Source organism: Saccoglossus kowalevskii, chromosome 5, assembly GCF_978046115.1.
Source record: "Saccoglossus kowalevskii chromosome 5, keSacKowa6.1, whole genome shotgun sequence".
Classification (NCBI taxonomy): domain Eukaryota; kingdom Metazoa; phylum Hemichordata; class Enteropneusta; family Harrimaniidae; genus Saccoglossus; species Saccoglossus kowalevskii.
In genome coordinates, this window is record NC_140645.1 from 39,296,115 (window position 1) to 39,312,292 (window position 16,178).

At 36.6% G+C, this 16,178-nt stretch overlaps 1 protein-coding gene across 1 annotated transcript; it reads left to right on the forward strand.

Moving 5' to 3' along the window:
* Nucleotides 1-489: 489 nt before the first annotated feature.
* Nucleotides 490-10,324, forward strand: LOC144363585 (four-jointed box protein 1-like). The gene is made up of 5 exons (XM_085499407.1): nt 490-1,675; nt 5,470-5,634; nt 6,474-6,660; nt 7,352-7,501; nt 8,356-10,324. Exons 1-5 carry the CDS (start codon nt 1,183-1,185, stop codon nt 8,795-8,797), a joined length of 1,437 nt encoding a protein of 478 aa, XP_085355533.1. The 5' UTR covers nt 490-1,182; the 3' UTR covers nt 8,798-10,324.
* Nucleotides 10,325-16,178: the final 5,854 nt, after the last annotated feature.

Below are 16,178 nucleotides of genomic sequence, written 5' to 3' on the forward strand. Positions count from 1 at the left end.
TGGTTCGCTTGACAAAACTGGATTTCTTTTAGATGACGCCCTCTAGAGGCCCGGACGCATCCCCGCGGCCATATTTTCCCACTTGCAAGTGATTTACGCCATATAGCGTATATGCTACGCCTTCAGTTATCTACAATTCGACGTCTAATTGACACTAATGACACATGAAATATTTTATTAAAAATAAAAAATCGGAGAAAAATAACGTAAAATGAACGTATGTAACAAACATAACATCGTCAGCATTGTGTAACTTGAAAAACAACTACTTTGATTTGAGTTGTATTTTTCTTTTTATTTCGAGTCACGGTTATATATTAGGTGACGAAGATACGGAATATAAAAATGCGTTAGTCTTAATTAAATAATTCGTTATATTGGTAAAGACAATAATAGCGTCATTATTGAAAACGCTTTCGATACATGTGACATTGATGGTTGCTAAGCGACGCTAGTAGCGTGTCGTCCCGGTATGTATGCATTTAAATATAGACCATCGGATTGTGACGTCAAACCTTTCAAACTAACACACACGTAAATGTATTCTTCATTCGCCGGTCGATTACCGTGGCGTACGTACATAGTACATTCTTCGCACTGATTTCAATTGTGTCTGCCAGTTCGTCGTAGACGTCTTCATGAAACAAGGACTCCTACAGTATGTCTCGTCAGGGGAAATGTTGGTTTTTTGTTTTTGGTAACTGTATAATGCTCCGACGCAAGAACCCTGTTATTAAATATGAGTGACATTCAACGTTATATTGGCAGCATATTCAGAATATCAGTCAACACTTCGTTTTATGGACAAATCTAACTGTGTCAGTGTAAATGGCAGCGTGCTATGGGACACGTATTCTGAATACAGGTATTATTTCCCGCTGACACTTCTGTTTTTGTATATAAAGGTGCCATGTGTTCGTTTAATGAGCGGAATTCCACATTGAATATAAGCATCGTAATCAATACACTACGATGTATACCCGTACTGATGCATGACGTCACACACCCGCTGGTACACTGGCACACACACGATGTAAAATGGCGGCAAAACAAATTTGTACTGTGTTAAATTCAATCCTATGAGTGACTGTGGACAGTAATCTTCTATTTACCATCAGCGTATTGTCGGTACCAGGATCAACAGTCTTACTGGGATCAACTAGTTGAGTACGTCAATAATAAATGCTACGTTCTTGTTGTGGAAACGGCTTTAATATGAGGGTACATTTTGAGCCAACGAAATGGTTGCCAAGGAAACGAAAGAGTTTTACTTTCATCGTTGGGTTTTTCATCTGCATTACGTTAGTTCGCAACTCGTATTACGACATGCAGGAACCACTCCTGGAAACACGAATTATTCCCGAAGACGAGAACCACTTTGAAAGACAAGAATCACTACACATTACTCCAGAAGAAACGAAATACTCCCGAGAAAACGAAACACTTCCAAAGACCGGATTTCGCCGACAATTACAGGGAAGTTTTGCGACTAGCCGCGGCGCGATACCGTCGTATTGGATTCGAGACCGACGCAACGTAGAACATCGTGAATTTAAACAATTATTGCGACTCGTCAATAACCACAAACACCACGTGACACTAGAGAAAAATAGTACTACTATTATTGAAGACGGAATATTTTGGTCAAAAGAAATAGAACAACTTATACCCTCAGGTAGGATTACATTTACTTTAAAACGCGGTAGTCGCCGCGTTGCGCATGTGCGAGATATATGGGTTTCATCATATAAACAAAGATGGCGACTTTGACTGTTGCGCAGATCAACGAGTACGAACTGACACGTTTCCAAGCTTTAATTAAGTAATTGTCATGTGTTTGGAAGGTATCGAAGGAGTCACCGGCGGTAATCAGTGCAAGTCGCGCCCAGGTCAAACCTCATACTCGTGATTTCCATTTGAAGAGCGCATTGGATTGTGGGAAAATCAATGTTTAACAACACAAATGTCGAACATGCGCAGCGCGACGACTACCGCGCTTTAAAGTTATAAACCAATAGACAAGGAGCCCGCCGCGGGAGGGAGAGAATTGCAAGTCATATAAATAGATTGTGGAAGGGACCGTTCATCAATATAAGTAGTAGTGGGAAACTGGCAGCTAATATATGAAGTACCAAACACATAGGCACATGTTTGAAAGCCCGAGACATTCAACCCGACATAACCGAATAAGCAGTTACACATAATTGTCCTGCGTCAGTCAGTTCAAATATTTTCCAAAGCAAGTGTCACGTGACTGGAAACCTAGAAGCAATTACGCACTTACCATTAAAGAAAATTGTCATAGTTTCTGTTTAATTCTTTGATTTTGTTGAAAAAATCAAGGATTACTTGACTGGGAACCTCCCAATCACAACTACAAGGTTTGTACCAAATTCACACACTTGTTAGATATCAGGAAACGAAACTGTCATATTAATTGTTGAGATCTGTAATTACTGTTACTCTACAGTTACATTATGAGTCATTTGAGTTTCTTCATCGAGTCTCAGACCACTAATGAATTATTAGTGGTCTGAGATCGGGTTAACCCCATGCGGTTTTACATGGTACAAACCTCTCATATCGGCTCGATCCATTTGTGCGCCCTCATGCGATAACCTTTCACATCTTTCCTATAAATTGCAACCTCTAGCGTCAAGGCACTTCAGTTATGTCAAAATGACGTAATGCTAAAATTCTACTTTTTTGTATTTTTCAATGCTGGACTACAAGGAGCAAAACTACAACAATATTTGGGTTGTGTAGTTGTACATTTATGTGAAATTATTCGGATAATTTTGGAAAAATGCGAATAACCTAACAAAACAAAATAATCCAAAGATTAGAAGGGGAATCACATAATTTTTACTGAGTATGCAATATTTGAACAAAAAATCCCTATGATGAAAAATTACATCTTTGAAGACATTTTTATAGAAAGCCATTTTCACCACACGAACCAATAGCAAATGACTGAAAATCTTTATTTTCATGGATGTTTGATCTGTGTTTTTGCGAAAAGTGTTTTTTGTGATAATCATCATCAATTTTTATCTGGGTTTTGTCGACAACAACAACAACAACAACAACAACAACAACAACAACAACAACAACAACAACAAATAAAACCATGGTGAAACGCCAATGGAATCCGATAATTTATGTTAATGGAAGCCAACCTTAAGCCAGCAATTCCCACAAGCGCAAACACAATTAAAGCGCAAACTCTATTAATTCAGGAATTGGTAATTCCCAAAATCCCTAAAAAGAACGAATTCATACAGTTTCGCGCATTCCATCTCAGGAAAAGTCAACACAGGAGAAAGAAGAACTAGTATTACGACATAATATATTATTTTTATTTATTTAGACTAATGACGTTTGATTTGATAAAACACCAAATACGTCCATCCCGAAAGTGTGGCAGACGGGTGATCTCTGCCGGTTCTAGATACAGATAATTTTTGAGTTACTATAAAACATGTAATCCGTAACTTCGCTTATTTAAAATGAAGCGCATTCTTACAATGAGACTGTTGGCACTTCAGTTAAATTAAAACTGTTTTGATTCATGTATTGAGTTAAATTCGTTAAAATGACATGTCGTCACAAATGTACGTCACAAACCTACGTCAAACTGTGAAACACGTACGTAACAAAAATAACTTACCTATCCAAAGTTTAAGCTGAAAGTACCGACGACGTACAACCCAATTTTAATCAAATCTCCCGGGATTAAAATGCCATTTCGAAATACCTTAAATTCAATTATCGTGTTCTCCTGCGTTATTAAATTATTACGGATCAGTTCTCACTTTTCTCATTTATATCCGATTCTAATAAAAAAAAACATTATTTTGAACGACATATATAAGGAATAGCATCGTGTTTACGGACTCTTCGTAATTGGAACTCCCATGCCAGACTGACGACACGAGAATATCAAGCATTTCAATGATGTATCGTAAAAATAAACACACCATGGCTAATGGCAACATGTATTAATATAATTCAGAAAGTCATCGCCCGTAATATCCAGTATCTGTTCAATGGTATTAGCACCAAATTGACATTAATTTGGCAGCACTCACACCCATTCATATCTGCGATACTAATACACGATATTTGGGTTTCAATATCATGTGGTATTTTTGTCAGAGTGCGTCATGTAACGTGTTGCCTCGTTCACAGCCAGTCATGAAATAATTACTGAATCTTCCTTTAAATATTTATCTATCACAGCACTGGGAAAACTATTTGATTTAAAAACACCACACAATCTGGAAATGTTGCATTTATTTGGTTTATCCGTTTGTATGTACGAGACGTTGGTCACGCGCGGAATGAATCAACTTGGAAAGGGCCTGCAATTGGATGACGTAATCGGACGTAACATTACACCAACCTGAAATTCACAACGTATTACTAATATGTATATAAGAATCATTGGCGCCAAAAACACATTGCATTTGAGAAATGCAGGGCGACTACGTTAACCGTGTTGATACTATCTCAGACGATGTTTTTTTTTTCGCTTTTCACAAAAAATCCCAACATTTAATTGATTCTGTTCATTATACATCCTGTTTCAATGGAATTTAAAGATGTGACGTCAGTCGTGAGAACATGACATTTCTTATAATGCTGTTTGACTGCATGTTGATAAATGCATTGAACTATGTTGGTCTAAACGTTGCTCTCGTGGCAAACGTCATATCCATCGTATTCATTCAACGAAACAAATTTAAGGTAGAAGTCTACTCATAAATTAAAAAACCCGGAATTAATTCATTTTGCAATAAATTGTACTCAGGCTCCAAGGCAATATAAGGATATTGACCTGAAAAAAAATTGGGGGTCACCAGCCTTTTTTTCGAGAAATTGATGGTTGTATTTTAGTGGAAAGTCGCCATTTTGACACTATTATAACACTTTTACCACAGGTTCCTATGGCAGAGATATTATGCAATATCTCAAAATCTAGCCTGGTGACATAGGCTGAAAAAATCATACATTGTTAATGTACTTTTTGTTGTTCTGAATTGTTTAAAAAATCTGGGTTTTAAAAAATGTCAAAAAATACAATTTTTCTTTAACATTGTGTTCTATGGAATTCTTTTAAAAAAATAGTAATTTTCAAGTAATGTTAGGACACGTTTCTCAAAAAGCATTACTGTAACACACAAATAATCCTATTTCATTGTACCATGGGACATTAGCTTCATGATTGTACATAATAAACTAATGAACATTGTCACGCGATTTGTGACCAATTTGTCCAAAAATATGACTAGGCTTCTACCTTAATACACTGTTTATTTTGGTCTGTACAATAACAATCACTGCACATGCGTAGTAGTATGTTTCATTAGCGGGAACTAATCTGACCAAGTATTACACTCAAAGTAACATAGATTTTTATTATAGAGATCACGTTGTAATTTTAACGCTGGACTCTTACCATTTTAGGATTAGACGATCAACAGTTACAGTCACAGAGCGCCCTCTTGCGAAATTCAATATTCGAAGATATGTCAAATCTGACCGCTGGTGGCAAAGTGTTTAATAGTAATCTCCACACAAAAACAGGTGAAACAGTATTTGCCCGAAAACGTCCAATGTGCTATGCAAACGGTAAGTGGTATATGTGCATTTTAGCCTTTGAATTTTTGCTATGAGAAGAAGAAAAGTGAAATGGCCATTACTTTAGCTCTACATATACCCGTGGTTACTAAAATATATATATATATCCTCGGGGGGCGGACATCCGGGCATTTTCACCGCCTGGCAACCCGCGGCGGTGAAAACAAAGGCCCAAAACTCACAGAAAACGGTATTTTGGGATGATTGTTGAGACTCCTCTGACCAGTGCAACAAGATTAGCCCTACGTGTGAAACATATATAAATTTGGTTGTTCGGGATTACTTCAAAGTTGAGTTTGTGTTGTTTTTTCGAATTTTCACCGGCTCGACCGGCGTTCCACAGCTGCGCGCACAGAGCCCATAGAAATGCATGGTACAGTGGTGCGTGTCTTAGCAACGTGGAACGTCTTGTGACGTAGCTCCGCCCCCGAGGATATACCGGAAAAACTAATTATACTAATTTATGTTGATTCAAAATAAAGCACTCATGAAACTATGAAAACATCGGTGCTTCCAGTGACATCATGGTTTCGATGAATGTTATAAGACGTAATTTTAAACCATTTTTCGCGAGATAATTGAATAGTTCCAGAACATCCTTTTCAAAATATACTAGTATGTAGAAAAGTTTTAAGACCCAACGATTGTAGAACAAGTGACAAAGCACGTCCCAAATACATGACAAATCTAAATTGCATATGCGCATTACTTGCTCAGATAGATCATTTCAATACTGGGAGTCTATAGATCGTGGCAATATTCAGTCCCAAGAGCGACACACTCGTTTGATTCTTGTCACCACATTATTTACTATCTATTTGCATTTTTAGCTGAAATATTGACATTTTACTTATCGAGGTTGCTTGGTATGGATAATGTACAAATGGTGGTGTTAACTCATCCTGACCTCTACACCGAACAATGGAAGGATCTCAAAGTGCGCACGCAGCTCTTAAATCGGGAGTGGCTTCCAACTGATGATGTTACACTCAGTATGTGGACCAGTCTGTCCGAAAAGTGAGTGAGGGCGTGCTTTGTTCTTAATGTGTCTAACTACTTTACTAACAACTTGAATGCGTGCGCTGATAAAAAATAACTTCTTGTGACGACACGAATGTGTATGACGTAACTGCTCACAGTTGTTTATCTGCTTCTGTTTTTGCATTTTAACTACACGTAAAGTCGTGATTTCATGGAATATTTTATTTGACTCGAAATAATGTAAGAATTTACATAATTTGTGGCCAAAACGAACAAAGTAACACACACTGTCACAAAGAATAATAATAAATAAAATATAAACTTAGCATAAATTTCCAAGATTTTATGAATAACGACTCGTAGACTATTGGCAATGAAACTATCTTTTGAACTCAAAAGTTTCTTAAACATGACCTGCTTAGACAAACTCTGAAATTCTTCATTGTGCATTGAGATTGTTCTCATAAATTGGCGCGTAGCAGATTCCATCTCTTGGTTCTTGCAATCTAAGAAAGCATGCATCTCATTGCCAACAGCTAAATCATCAGATAGTATGCACAACCTTTCATATGTTATGACTGGCAAATATAAAGTCACAATTCTCTTAACAACTTTTTATTTCATTATCAATATTCGTTATTGATTCACATATTTCATTTTACCTCTTGCCTCTATATGCAAGATAAAATCTGCTTATCAACTAATGGTGCCTATCACTTTCTTTCAGCGTATCATTTCCAAGAATTTTTCTACAAAATGAAAGGAAACTACACATCCACAATTCCCTGCTACAGGATATGACGTTGATGGAATTGGGAGATTTGGCTCAGTGGACAGATATGGTATTACTTGACTTCATAGTTCTCCATGTTGACAGGTACGACATGCAGTCAAGGTCCACGAAAATGATACGTCGCACTGTTGTATGTCTACTATAATGTTTCATACATATCCAACATCTGTCACGTGACTAGGATAATTGCCACACGTCACAAACGCGGAAGTTAACACACTTTCACAATGCCTTATACTGGAATCTTTTTTGATAAACTTATCCTTACATGTAATTGAGATATTGTTCGTGATACAATAATGTTAAATGTTGAAAGTTAAAATGAAATGAAAAAATAAAATCAAAATTAGAGAAAAAACAAAAACAAAAAACAAAGCAAAAACTCGCTAAATAGTAGATCAAACGTGTATTGATTGAATTATGCCCTGCCTTGCGCGTGATTCGGTCATTATGTCTCCCCTAACAAATTATCTACACCAACACAGTAACGAACAAACAGAATGTATCCCTTTTTCTATGTTTGACAAATTCATATTTAGCATGTGAATTCAATAAAAAAACAATTGCCAGAATCACCAATCCCAATTAACTCAGTCCCTGTAACATAGACAAACCATATGACGTACTGTTCATAGATTTCATGTTTATCTTTAGCCAATCTGATTAAAATCTAATGTAGTATTTTGGCTATAAACTTATTTTTATTTTATTTTTTATTACTTTTGTTATTAGTGGCTTTTTTATAATTTTACCTTGATTTTGTGATTTTTTTTATTCCGCCCCACATCGCAATTACCAAAACTTCAAAAAATAAATACTATATTAAAATAAAATAAAATAAAATAAATATACAAAAAAAGAAGCCAAAACTATGATCTTATTTTAATCGGATTAATATGTGGCTTGATTGATTTATTGCAATTCTCATTTGTTTCCAGGGTGACTCGTGCAATGAGAACAACAGAGGCTGCTATAAAAGACCCCTGGCTACTGGATGTCAACATAAAAAATATCGGCCGTAAAGGGCGCAAATTCTGGTTATTTGACAACGAAGCAGCCTTTTTATTTGTCCCCCAAATCAACGTGCCCAAGATAGACAGAACTTACCACAACAAGTTGCTTAAGTCCACGTGTGTATTTCGCCGGAAGACAGTGGAACGGTTACTATGGTTACACTATTCTAGAGACGTTGAGTCCATATTAAAAGAAGTGGTTCTTCTATATGAACCAGCTATAGACTGGCGCAATACACTGTCATGTAGATACAATAATGTAATGACGTCATTGTTACAGGAACGGATCCATACTGTGTATCAACATATATTGTCATGTCTTAATGCCATACAACCCGACAGTATATCGGAACATTTAGTAGACTGAGGTAGAGTACTGCCAGCACGCCGCCAACGGCGGATTCAGTTTACGTCCTAAAGATGCCATAACCAATGCTATTTTGTAATAACTACTTGTAATAACCAATGCAATTACGCCATAACAATGCAATTCTGTTACTGGGTACCGCCAGCGCGCCACCAACGGCGTACAGTCTACACATCAAAGATGACATAACCAGAACAATTATGTAAATACAAATGTAATTATGTTTCTACCAAAGGAATTATGTAACTACAAATGCAATTATGTTTCCACCAAAGCAATTATGTAACTACAAATGCAATTATGTAACTACAAATGCAATTATGTTTCCACCAAAGCAATTATGTTACTACAAATGCAACTATGTAACTACAAATGCAATTATGTTTCCACCAAAACAACTATGTAACTACAAATGTAATTATGTTTCCACCAAAGCAATTATGTAACAACAAATGCAATTATATAACTACAAATGCAATTATGTAACTACAAATGCAATTATTTTCCTACTAAAGCAATTATGTGACTACAAATGCAATTATGTGACTACAAATGCAATTATGTGACTACAAATGCAATTATGTTTCCACCAAAGCAATTATGTTTCCATCAAAGCAATTATGTAACTGCAAATGAAATTATGTTTCCACCAAAGCAACTATGTAACTACAAATGCAATTATGTAACTACAAATGCAATTATGTTTCCGCCAAAACAATTATGTAACTACAAATGCAATTATGTTTCCACCAAAACAATTATGTAACTACAAATGCAATTATGTTTCCACCAAAGCAATTATGTAACTACAAATGCAATTATGTAACTACAAATACAATCACCACATAACATTGCAATTACATGACTGGATACCACCAGCACGCCACCAATGGCGTACCCAGTCTCCTCCCCAAAGATGCTTTAACCAATGCAATTACGTAACTACTAAAGCAATTACTAGTATTTCATCACAAATGTTACAACCAATTATGTATTTTTATTTAATCATAATATTTTACCAACACGATGTATTCATAATTGTATGTGGGAAAGACCTATTTGCTTAACACTCTTCTGAATTCACAGTATGTAAAGCCACGTGATGTTTATTGCACAATAATGGGCGTCGTTCTTTAATCTCCAACTATACCCTTTCATTAAGTTGCGCCCTCAAGCGACAATGTGCTAGCAATGCCGGTGCAACCCGTTTGACTTAGGTCATTTTTCGTCATTTTTCTGAAAGATATTATCTTTCATGACGAATGACCACAGACCAGAACAATGCATACTCGAACACCCCACCCCTAATTGTACACTGCGATTTATAGAAAAGGTATACATGAACAATATAATGTTGAAGTGTGTTTTGGGCAAAACAAATATTCCTATACTATTTTCACAGTACAGTGGCGATATATCTGAACATGGAAAGTAGAGTTGATTTATCAGCATGTTGTTCTTAGAATTTGAAGTTGTGTTGCCAACACTTGCTATTATTTTGTAATAAATAAATATTATGTTAATACATTTATGAAATGATGTTTGGTTCGGAGCAGTAAAGTTGTAGAACTCTCGTGTTTGTGTTTGAGAAAAGTTAAATTTGATGTGATTATTGTAATATTGAAAACCCTTATAATTGAAGGGCGGTGATCGTCAAGCTGAGCATGTGCGACATTTGTGTTGATAAGCATTGATTTTCCCACAATCAAATGCGCTCTTCTAATGGAAATCACGAGTATGAGGTTTGACCTGGGCGCGACACGCACTAATTACCGTCAGTGACCCCTTCGATACCTTACAATCACCTAAGAATAACCCTAATTAAATCTTAGTAAGGCCTTAAGCGGCGTTCACGTTAGAGATCTCGGCACGTGCTGAGACTCGGGCAACCCGAAAATTGTGTGTGAACGGTCGGGACCGAGTCGGCACGTGCCGAAAAGAACTCGATCTCGGTCCCGATGGATGCTTGGGACCGAAACTCGGTACGTGCCGAGATTTGCTGTCTGAACGCTCGGCACGAGCCGAAATCACGACCTCGGTGGTAAATTTAAGAAAAACATAAGTTGATTGATACTAGCATGAAATGACGATGACATGAAATTCGGATATACTAGTAGATGGTTGGATGCTGTAGTAATGAATGCAAACCGTCATCAGCGACGCATATTTATGTGCTGCTACAACCTCTATTTTCTTGCACATTTTACATTGACGTGAAAAAAATAATTGTGTTTCGAATCTTCTTTGCCGTTCATGTGCACGATGGCTCGTAATAAACACCATTGCAACAAATGGATATAATTTCACTATAACAATTATTATTATCATCATATGCGTATCGTTTGGGCCAACAGATCGACGAATGAGAGCGTGATTTCGGCACGAGCCCAGTCGGTCCTAAGTGGGTCCTGAATAACGTGAACAGAACTGCTGTAATCCCTCTGCAAACACAACTGATTAAAAATTTCGGCACGTGCCGAGATCCCGTAACGTGAACGTAGTATTAGTTTGTACTCGTTGATTTGCACAACAGTCAAGGTCGCCATCTGTATTTATTAAAGTCCTGTAATTTTTTTTGTTATGGGTAATAAAAAAATATTTATCAAAAAAAAAAAAGAAAAAAAAAAGGTCGCTATCTTTGTTTGCTTGAGACCCATATATCTCGCGCAAGCGTGGTGTGACGACTACCGCCCTTTGAAAGTAAAACCAATGACAAAATGACCATTTGTAATTTGTGTTAAATCATTATTTTTGTGATTCTTGCTCAGATGAATGTATCAAGGTTTGACACATTTCACGACAACTAATTATCCATTGGATGGGCTTATGTCTATGCCTACGTCGTCATCACTCATACGAAGGAAATACGGAATGTGACAATGACATCACCACATTCTAGACTTAAAAGGTTGCTAATATCTGTGATATTGTCATTGCAACCATATGGCGTGGCAGTAGCTTTTTTTCTAATCCAGATTTTTCCTCACTAATGACCATTGTTTGTCATGTTTTCCGCAATACCACACAAAGAATAATCAATTTTGTAGATAATGTTTTAGTTGAACAATGTAGAGGTTAAGACATTTAATTTCCCTGTTTAAGTGCTACTAAATTCTAGTCATGTTATCAGTATATTACAGGTTACGGCATTTAGATATTTTCACAGTGGAATCACTGACTGACGAAAGTCAGAAAGTAACTGTAGATGGCATTTTGTATTTAGTATTTTTATACGTTGATTTATGTGAATACGATTGGCTGACATAAGTAATGAGATCACATGACCATATATAGTCATTTGATAGGTTAGCCATATTTCTTGTTCTATGCCTTTATTTTAGCTTTGGTCGTTCATAGCTATATGCATTGACTCTAAAGATATTAGATTCATGCATAATTAAGAAGGCACATGACCATATATGTCTTGACCAATGCCTTTATTTTAGCTTTGGTGGTTCATAAGTATATACATTGGCCATAAAGATATTAGATTCATGCATATTAATGAAGGCACATGACCATATATGTCTTGACCGATGCCTTTTATGGCATTGGTTGCAGATCCCTATCTGCAAGTGTTTGAGATCAAAGTTAAGCATAATAATGAGGTTACTTAACCATATATGGGTATCTGATATACATGTCATGTCCTGTCCAATGCATCAATTAACTACATAGCAGCAAAGTCTGAATTTTGAGTAACATGGTTAATTTCATGTAGTGTATGTGTTGAACACACAATCTAATATTTTATAATATCAAAACTTTTCAGTTTATTATATATACATATACCTACAGTGAATTTGATATGCTGACATAATTAATGAGACAACATGACCATATATGGTCATCTGATAGGTTAGCCACGCCTAGTCTGGTGCCTTCAATATAGTTATATTACAGTTATGCATATCAATGATATCATATGAACATTCACTGATATATTTCTTGTGTCTTAATCACAACATTAGTTGCACATACCTATCTGCAATAGTCTCTAGGTATTAAAATTATTAATGACCTTAAACGACAGTTAACAGTGATGTCACATGACCATATATGGTCATCAGATACTAAATCATACCTCTGGTACCTTCATTATAGTACTAGTTGCATGTCATCAGTATACAGTGCATACTTTTTTCCCCCATTATGCAAATTAGATAATCCACTGATAGTAACCCAAAATTAACAAGATGTGTGGATTATCCCAGAGGATCTATGTGTCAAATTTCATTTTAATCTACAGGGTGGTTCTAGAAAAACTGGGTACTTACCGCTAATCTGCAAACACACACAAACTGCAAAGACTCTTCTTGGTGATCTGAGATCATTAGAATTGTGTGATGCAGTGATATCATTTAATGAGAACGTCAGTAGGCTCAGAAAAAAAGCAGAATAGTGTTTTGGAGTTTGAACAATCAACATAATTTGCATTTTTAATAATTGTTGCAAAACATAAAACTGAACTGTATTTAAAAAGCTTTTTCTCCCTTCACACAAGTTAGATCTCTCCTGGTTGGTATATCACATTTAACAAATGACATTTGTTAACTGCGACTGATGAAAAATGTTACCATGGGAACACATGACTACACAAGGAGCATGATCATAAAAACATTGTACAATAATGTATAAAATAATAATCAGTTTTATTCAGTTATTACAGTAATTATTCGTTTTTTGAAGTCAAGTAAAAAAAACATACACAGACAAACCTGCATGATATGCTACAGTGAAAACATTGTATTATTCTCAAATATAAATATTTCAAGCTATAATTGAATAATATCGCACCCTGAAATACTTTTCAATATGTGGAATGCAGTCCCAGTATATTGAGCAGTTTTGACTTGAAATTAAAAGTTGGTGTGGAGGGCAAAGTTTGGGGTGCCTAGTTTGGGGTGCCTAGTTTGGGGTGCCGAGCTTGGGGTGCCGAGCTTGGGGTGCCGAGTTTGGGGTGCCTAGTTTGGAGTGCCGAGTTTGGAGTGCCGAGTTTGGAGTGCCGAGTTTGAAGTGCCGAGTTTGGGGTGCCCAGTTTGGGGTGCCCAGTTTGGGGTGCCCAGTTTGGGGTGCCGAGTTTGGGGTGCCGAGTTTGGGGTGCCGAGTTTGGGGTGCCGAGTTTGGGGTGCCGAGTTTGGAGTGCCTAGTTTGGGGTGCATAATTTGGGGTGCTGAATTTGGGGTGCCGAGTTTGGGGTGCCGAGTTTGGGGTGCCAAGTACACTCTGGAAGCCTAAGGTCAATCTGGAGGTCTTGGTAAAAATCTAGAATCAAAAACGTTTTGTATGTACCTATAATTAATGTGTGCGGTTTTACACCATTTTGCAAAAGACTTTGTTTGAGTTGAGTTAAATAGTCAAATCAAGGCAATCATTTTGCTTCCATAAAGTTCTTGTTGAATGTTACATTCACGTGAAAGGTCACAGGTTTACTAGTTGAAAGCTAACTAACAGTCTGGTGTCCCAAGCCAATTTGCATTACAAACCACATCTGGTGTCTGTATCTAAAAACTAAATCCTTCTAATTATGAATACATCCCCTGTCCAGATACAATGCACATTAAAAATAGCAAATTAATGTGATTAAAGAAAAGGTATTGTCACAGATATGAGGTCATCAAGTAAATGCCAATGATGTCACACAAAACAAGGAAAACTGATCAACTACTGTCTGTAAAATGGTTAATTATTCACTGGGTTTCAATTTGGCTTATTTCGCTGACTGGAAAATGCACCTAAATTAAAACCCAGTGAATATGTAAAATTTAGCATAAAACATTATCTAAATGATAAAACCGTGAATTTAAAACCCACTGAATATGCCTGAAATGGTAAATCAGTGAAATTTAAACCCAGTGAAAATTAGTCATTTTACAGTATACTACTCGGCCCAGGCAGGACAACAATACTAAATACATATTGTATAATGCACAAAAACAGTTTAAAGTCCCAAAACTATGTCTTAACACTTATGTCTTATGTCTGTAATTACATATTAAGTGTTATATACTTGATCTTCCATATAAATGCCTGAAAGATGAATCTGGCTTAAAAGTCATTGTTACATTGTTACATTCTACATCAGAGAAGTACCATCCAGGAATGAGACTGTTAACTGGGGTTTTGTTTGATGGTTCTCATAGCATTGTGCAGTAAAACGCAGTGACGGGATTGAGTATTTGGTCAATGTTATGTTAGAATCCACAAGTCATGTATTAGCATATAAAGGTAGGTGGACCATTGGTGAAAGTGACAAACTTCAAAAACAAATGTCATTCGCTGCTCGTGGCTGGCAAAGAGTCGTGGAAACCCAGTGTGACAATTATTAAAGAAACTGTAAATATATACTTCAATTACACATTGCAAGGAATACACCTTGTCTATATGTTGCACCTTTTAGTGACGGAGTGCTTCTGCGACAACAGAATGATATACACAGGTAAATGCAAAGTCATACAAATTGACCACTATATTTAGTAATGCAGTTTTTCGTCATCCAGAATTTTCAAAATACATAATCCTCATGGCTAGAATGAAGCGATATCGATATTTATGTTATACAAGTGCCTTGTCACTCAGGGCAGAGCTCATAGGAAAGGTGTACATGTATGTAGACTATTTATGAGCATTCAGGACAAAAACATGCTTTTGTAATTCTCAGGCGAATATCCGGGCATTTTCACCACCATCATGGTGAAAACAAAGACCAAAAACTCGCAGAAAACGGTACTTTGGGATGGTTGCTGAGACTCCCCTGAAACAGTGTAACAAGATTACCCCTGCAACATCAATTTGGTTGCTCAGCAGGGGTACCAATGAAAGTGTAGCTTTTTAATGAAAATCACAGCTTTGACACCGTGCAGCATAGCTTGGTCAGGAAAAGCTTAGCTGCAGGAATGAAATCCGCTAGTTTTGACATCGAGAACTCAAGCTTTGAACATATTTTGATGTTGAGGGCGTACACAACATGGCTGCCTCCAAAAGCAGCGTTAGCGACGGTAAGTATTTTACTCGTTTTCTCAACAAAATCACCAAGTTATGCTGTGTAATATGCCGCAATCAGTGAAGTTCAGGTTCAATTTCATTTCTAGAAAGTTTCAGCCACCATTTTACGAAACTTGCAGAGAAATCTCAATTCCAATTTTCGAAGTGAACAGGCTAGCAGGACGTTCTATTCTTATACATGTACTTGGATTTTATGACAGTGTAAAGACGTGGTGGCTAGTGTTGACAATGTCTGTTTTCGAGAGTTTGTAAAAGCTCACGAAGATTTAAAAGTTAGCATCATATGAGATGAATATTTAGCTTCTCTTCCTTTCATTATTTATGCGCTAGCCACCACGTCTTTACACTGTCATGTATAAGTACATGTATAAGAATA

What these genes read in the sequence shown, in the direction of transcription:
- LOC144363585 (XM_085499407.1), top strand. Translation starts at nt 1,183, where the DNA reads ATGCTACGTTCTTGTTGTGGAAACGGCTTTAATATGAGGGTACATTTT. An exon ending in AGAACAACTTATACCCTCAG is followed by an intron (nt 1,676 to 5,469) that starts GTAGGATTACAT and finishes TTACCATTTTAG; the next exon opens with GATTAGACGATCAACAGTTA. An exon ending in ATAGTTCTCCATGTTGACAG is followed by an intron (nt 7,502 to 8,355) that starts GTACGACATGCA and finishes ATTTGTTTCCAG; the next exon opens with GGTGACTCGTGCAATGAGAA.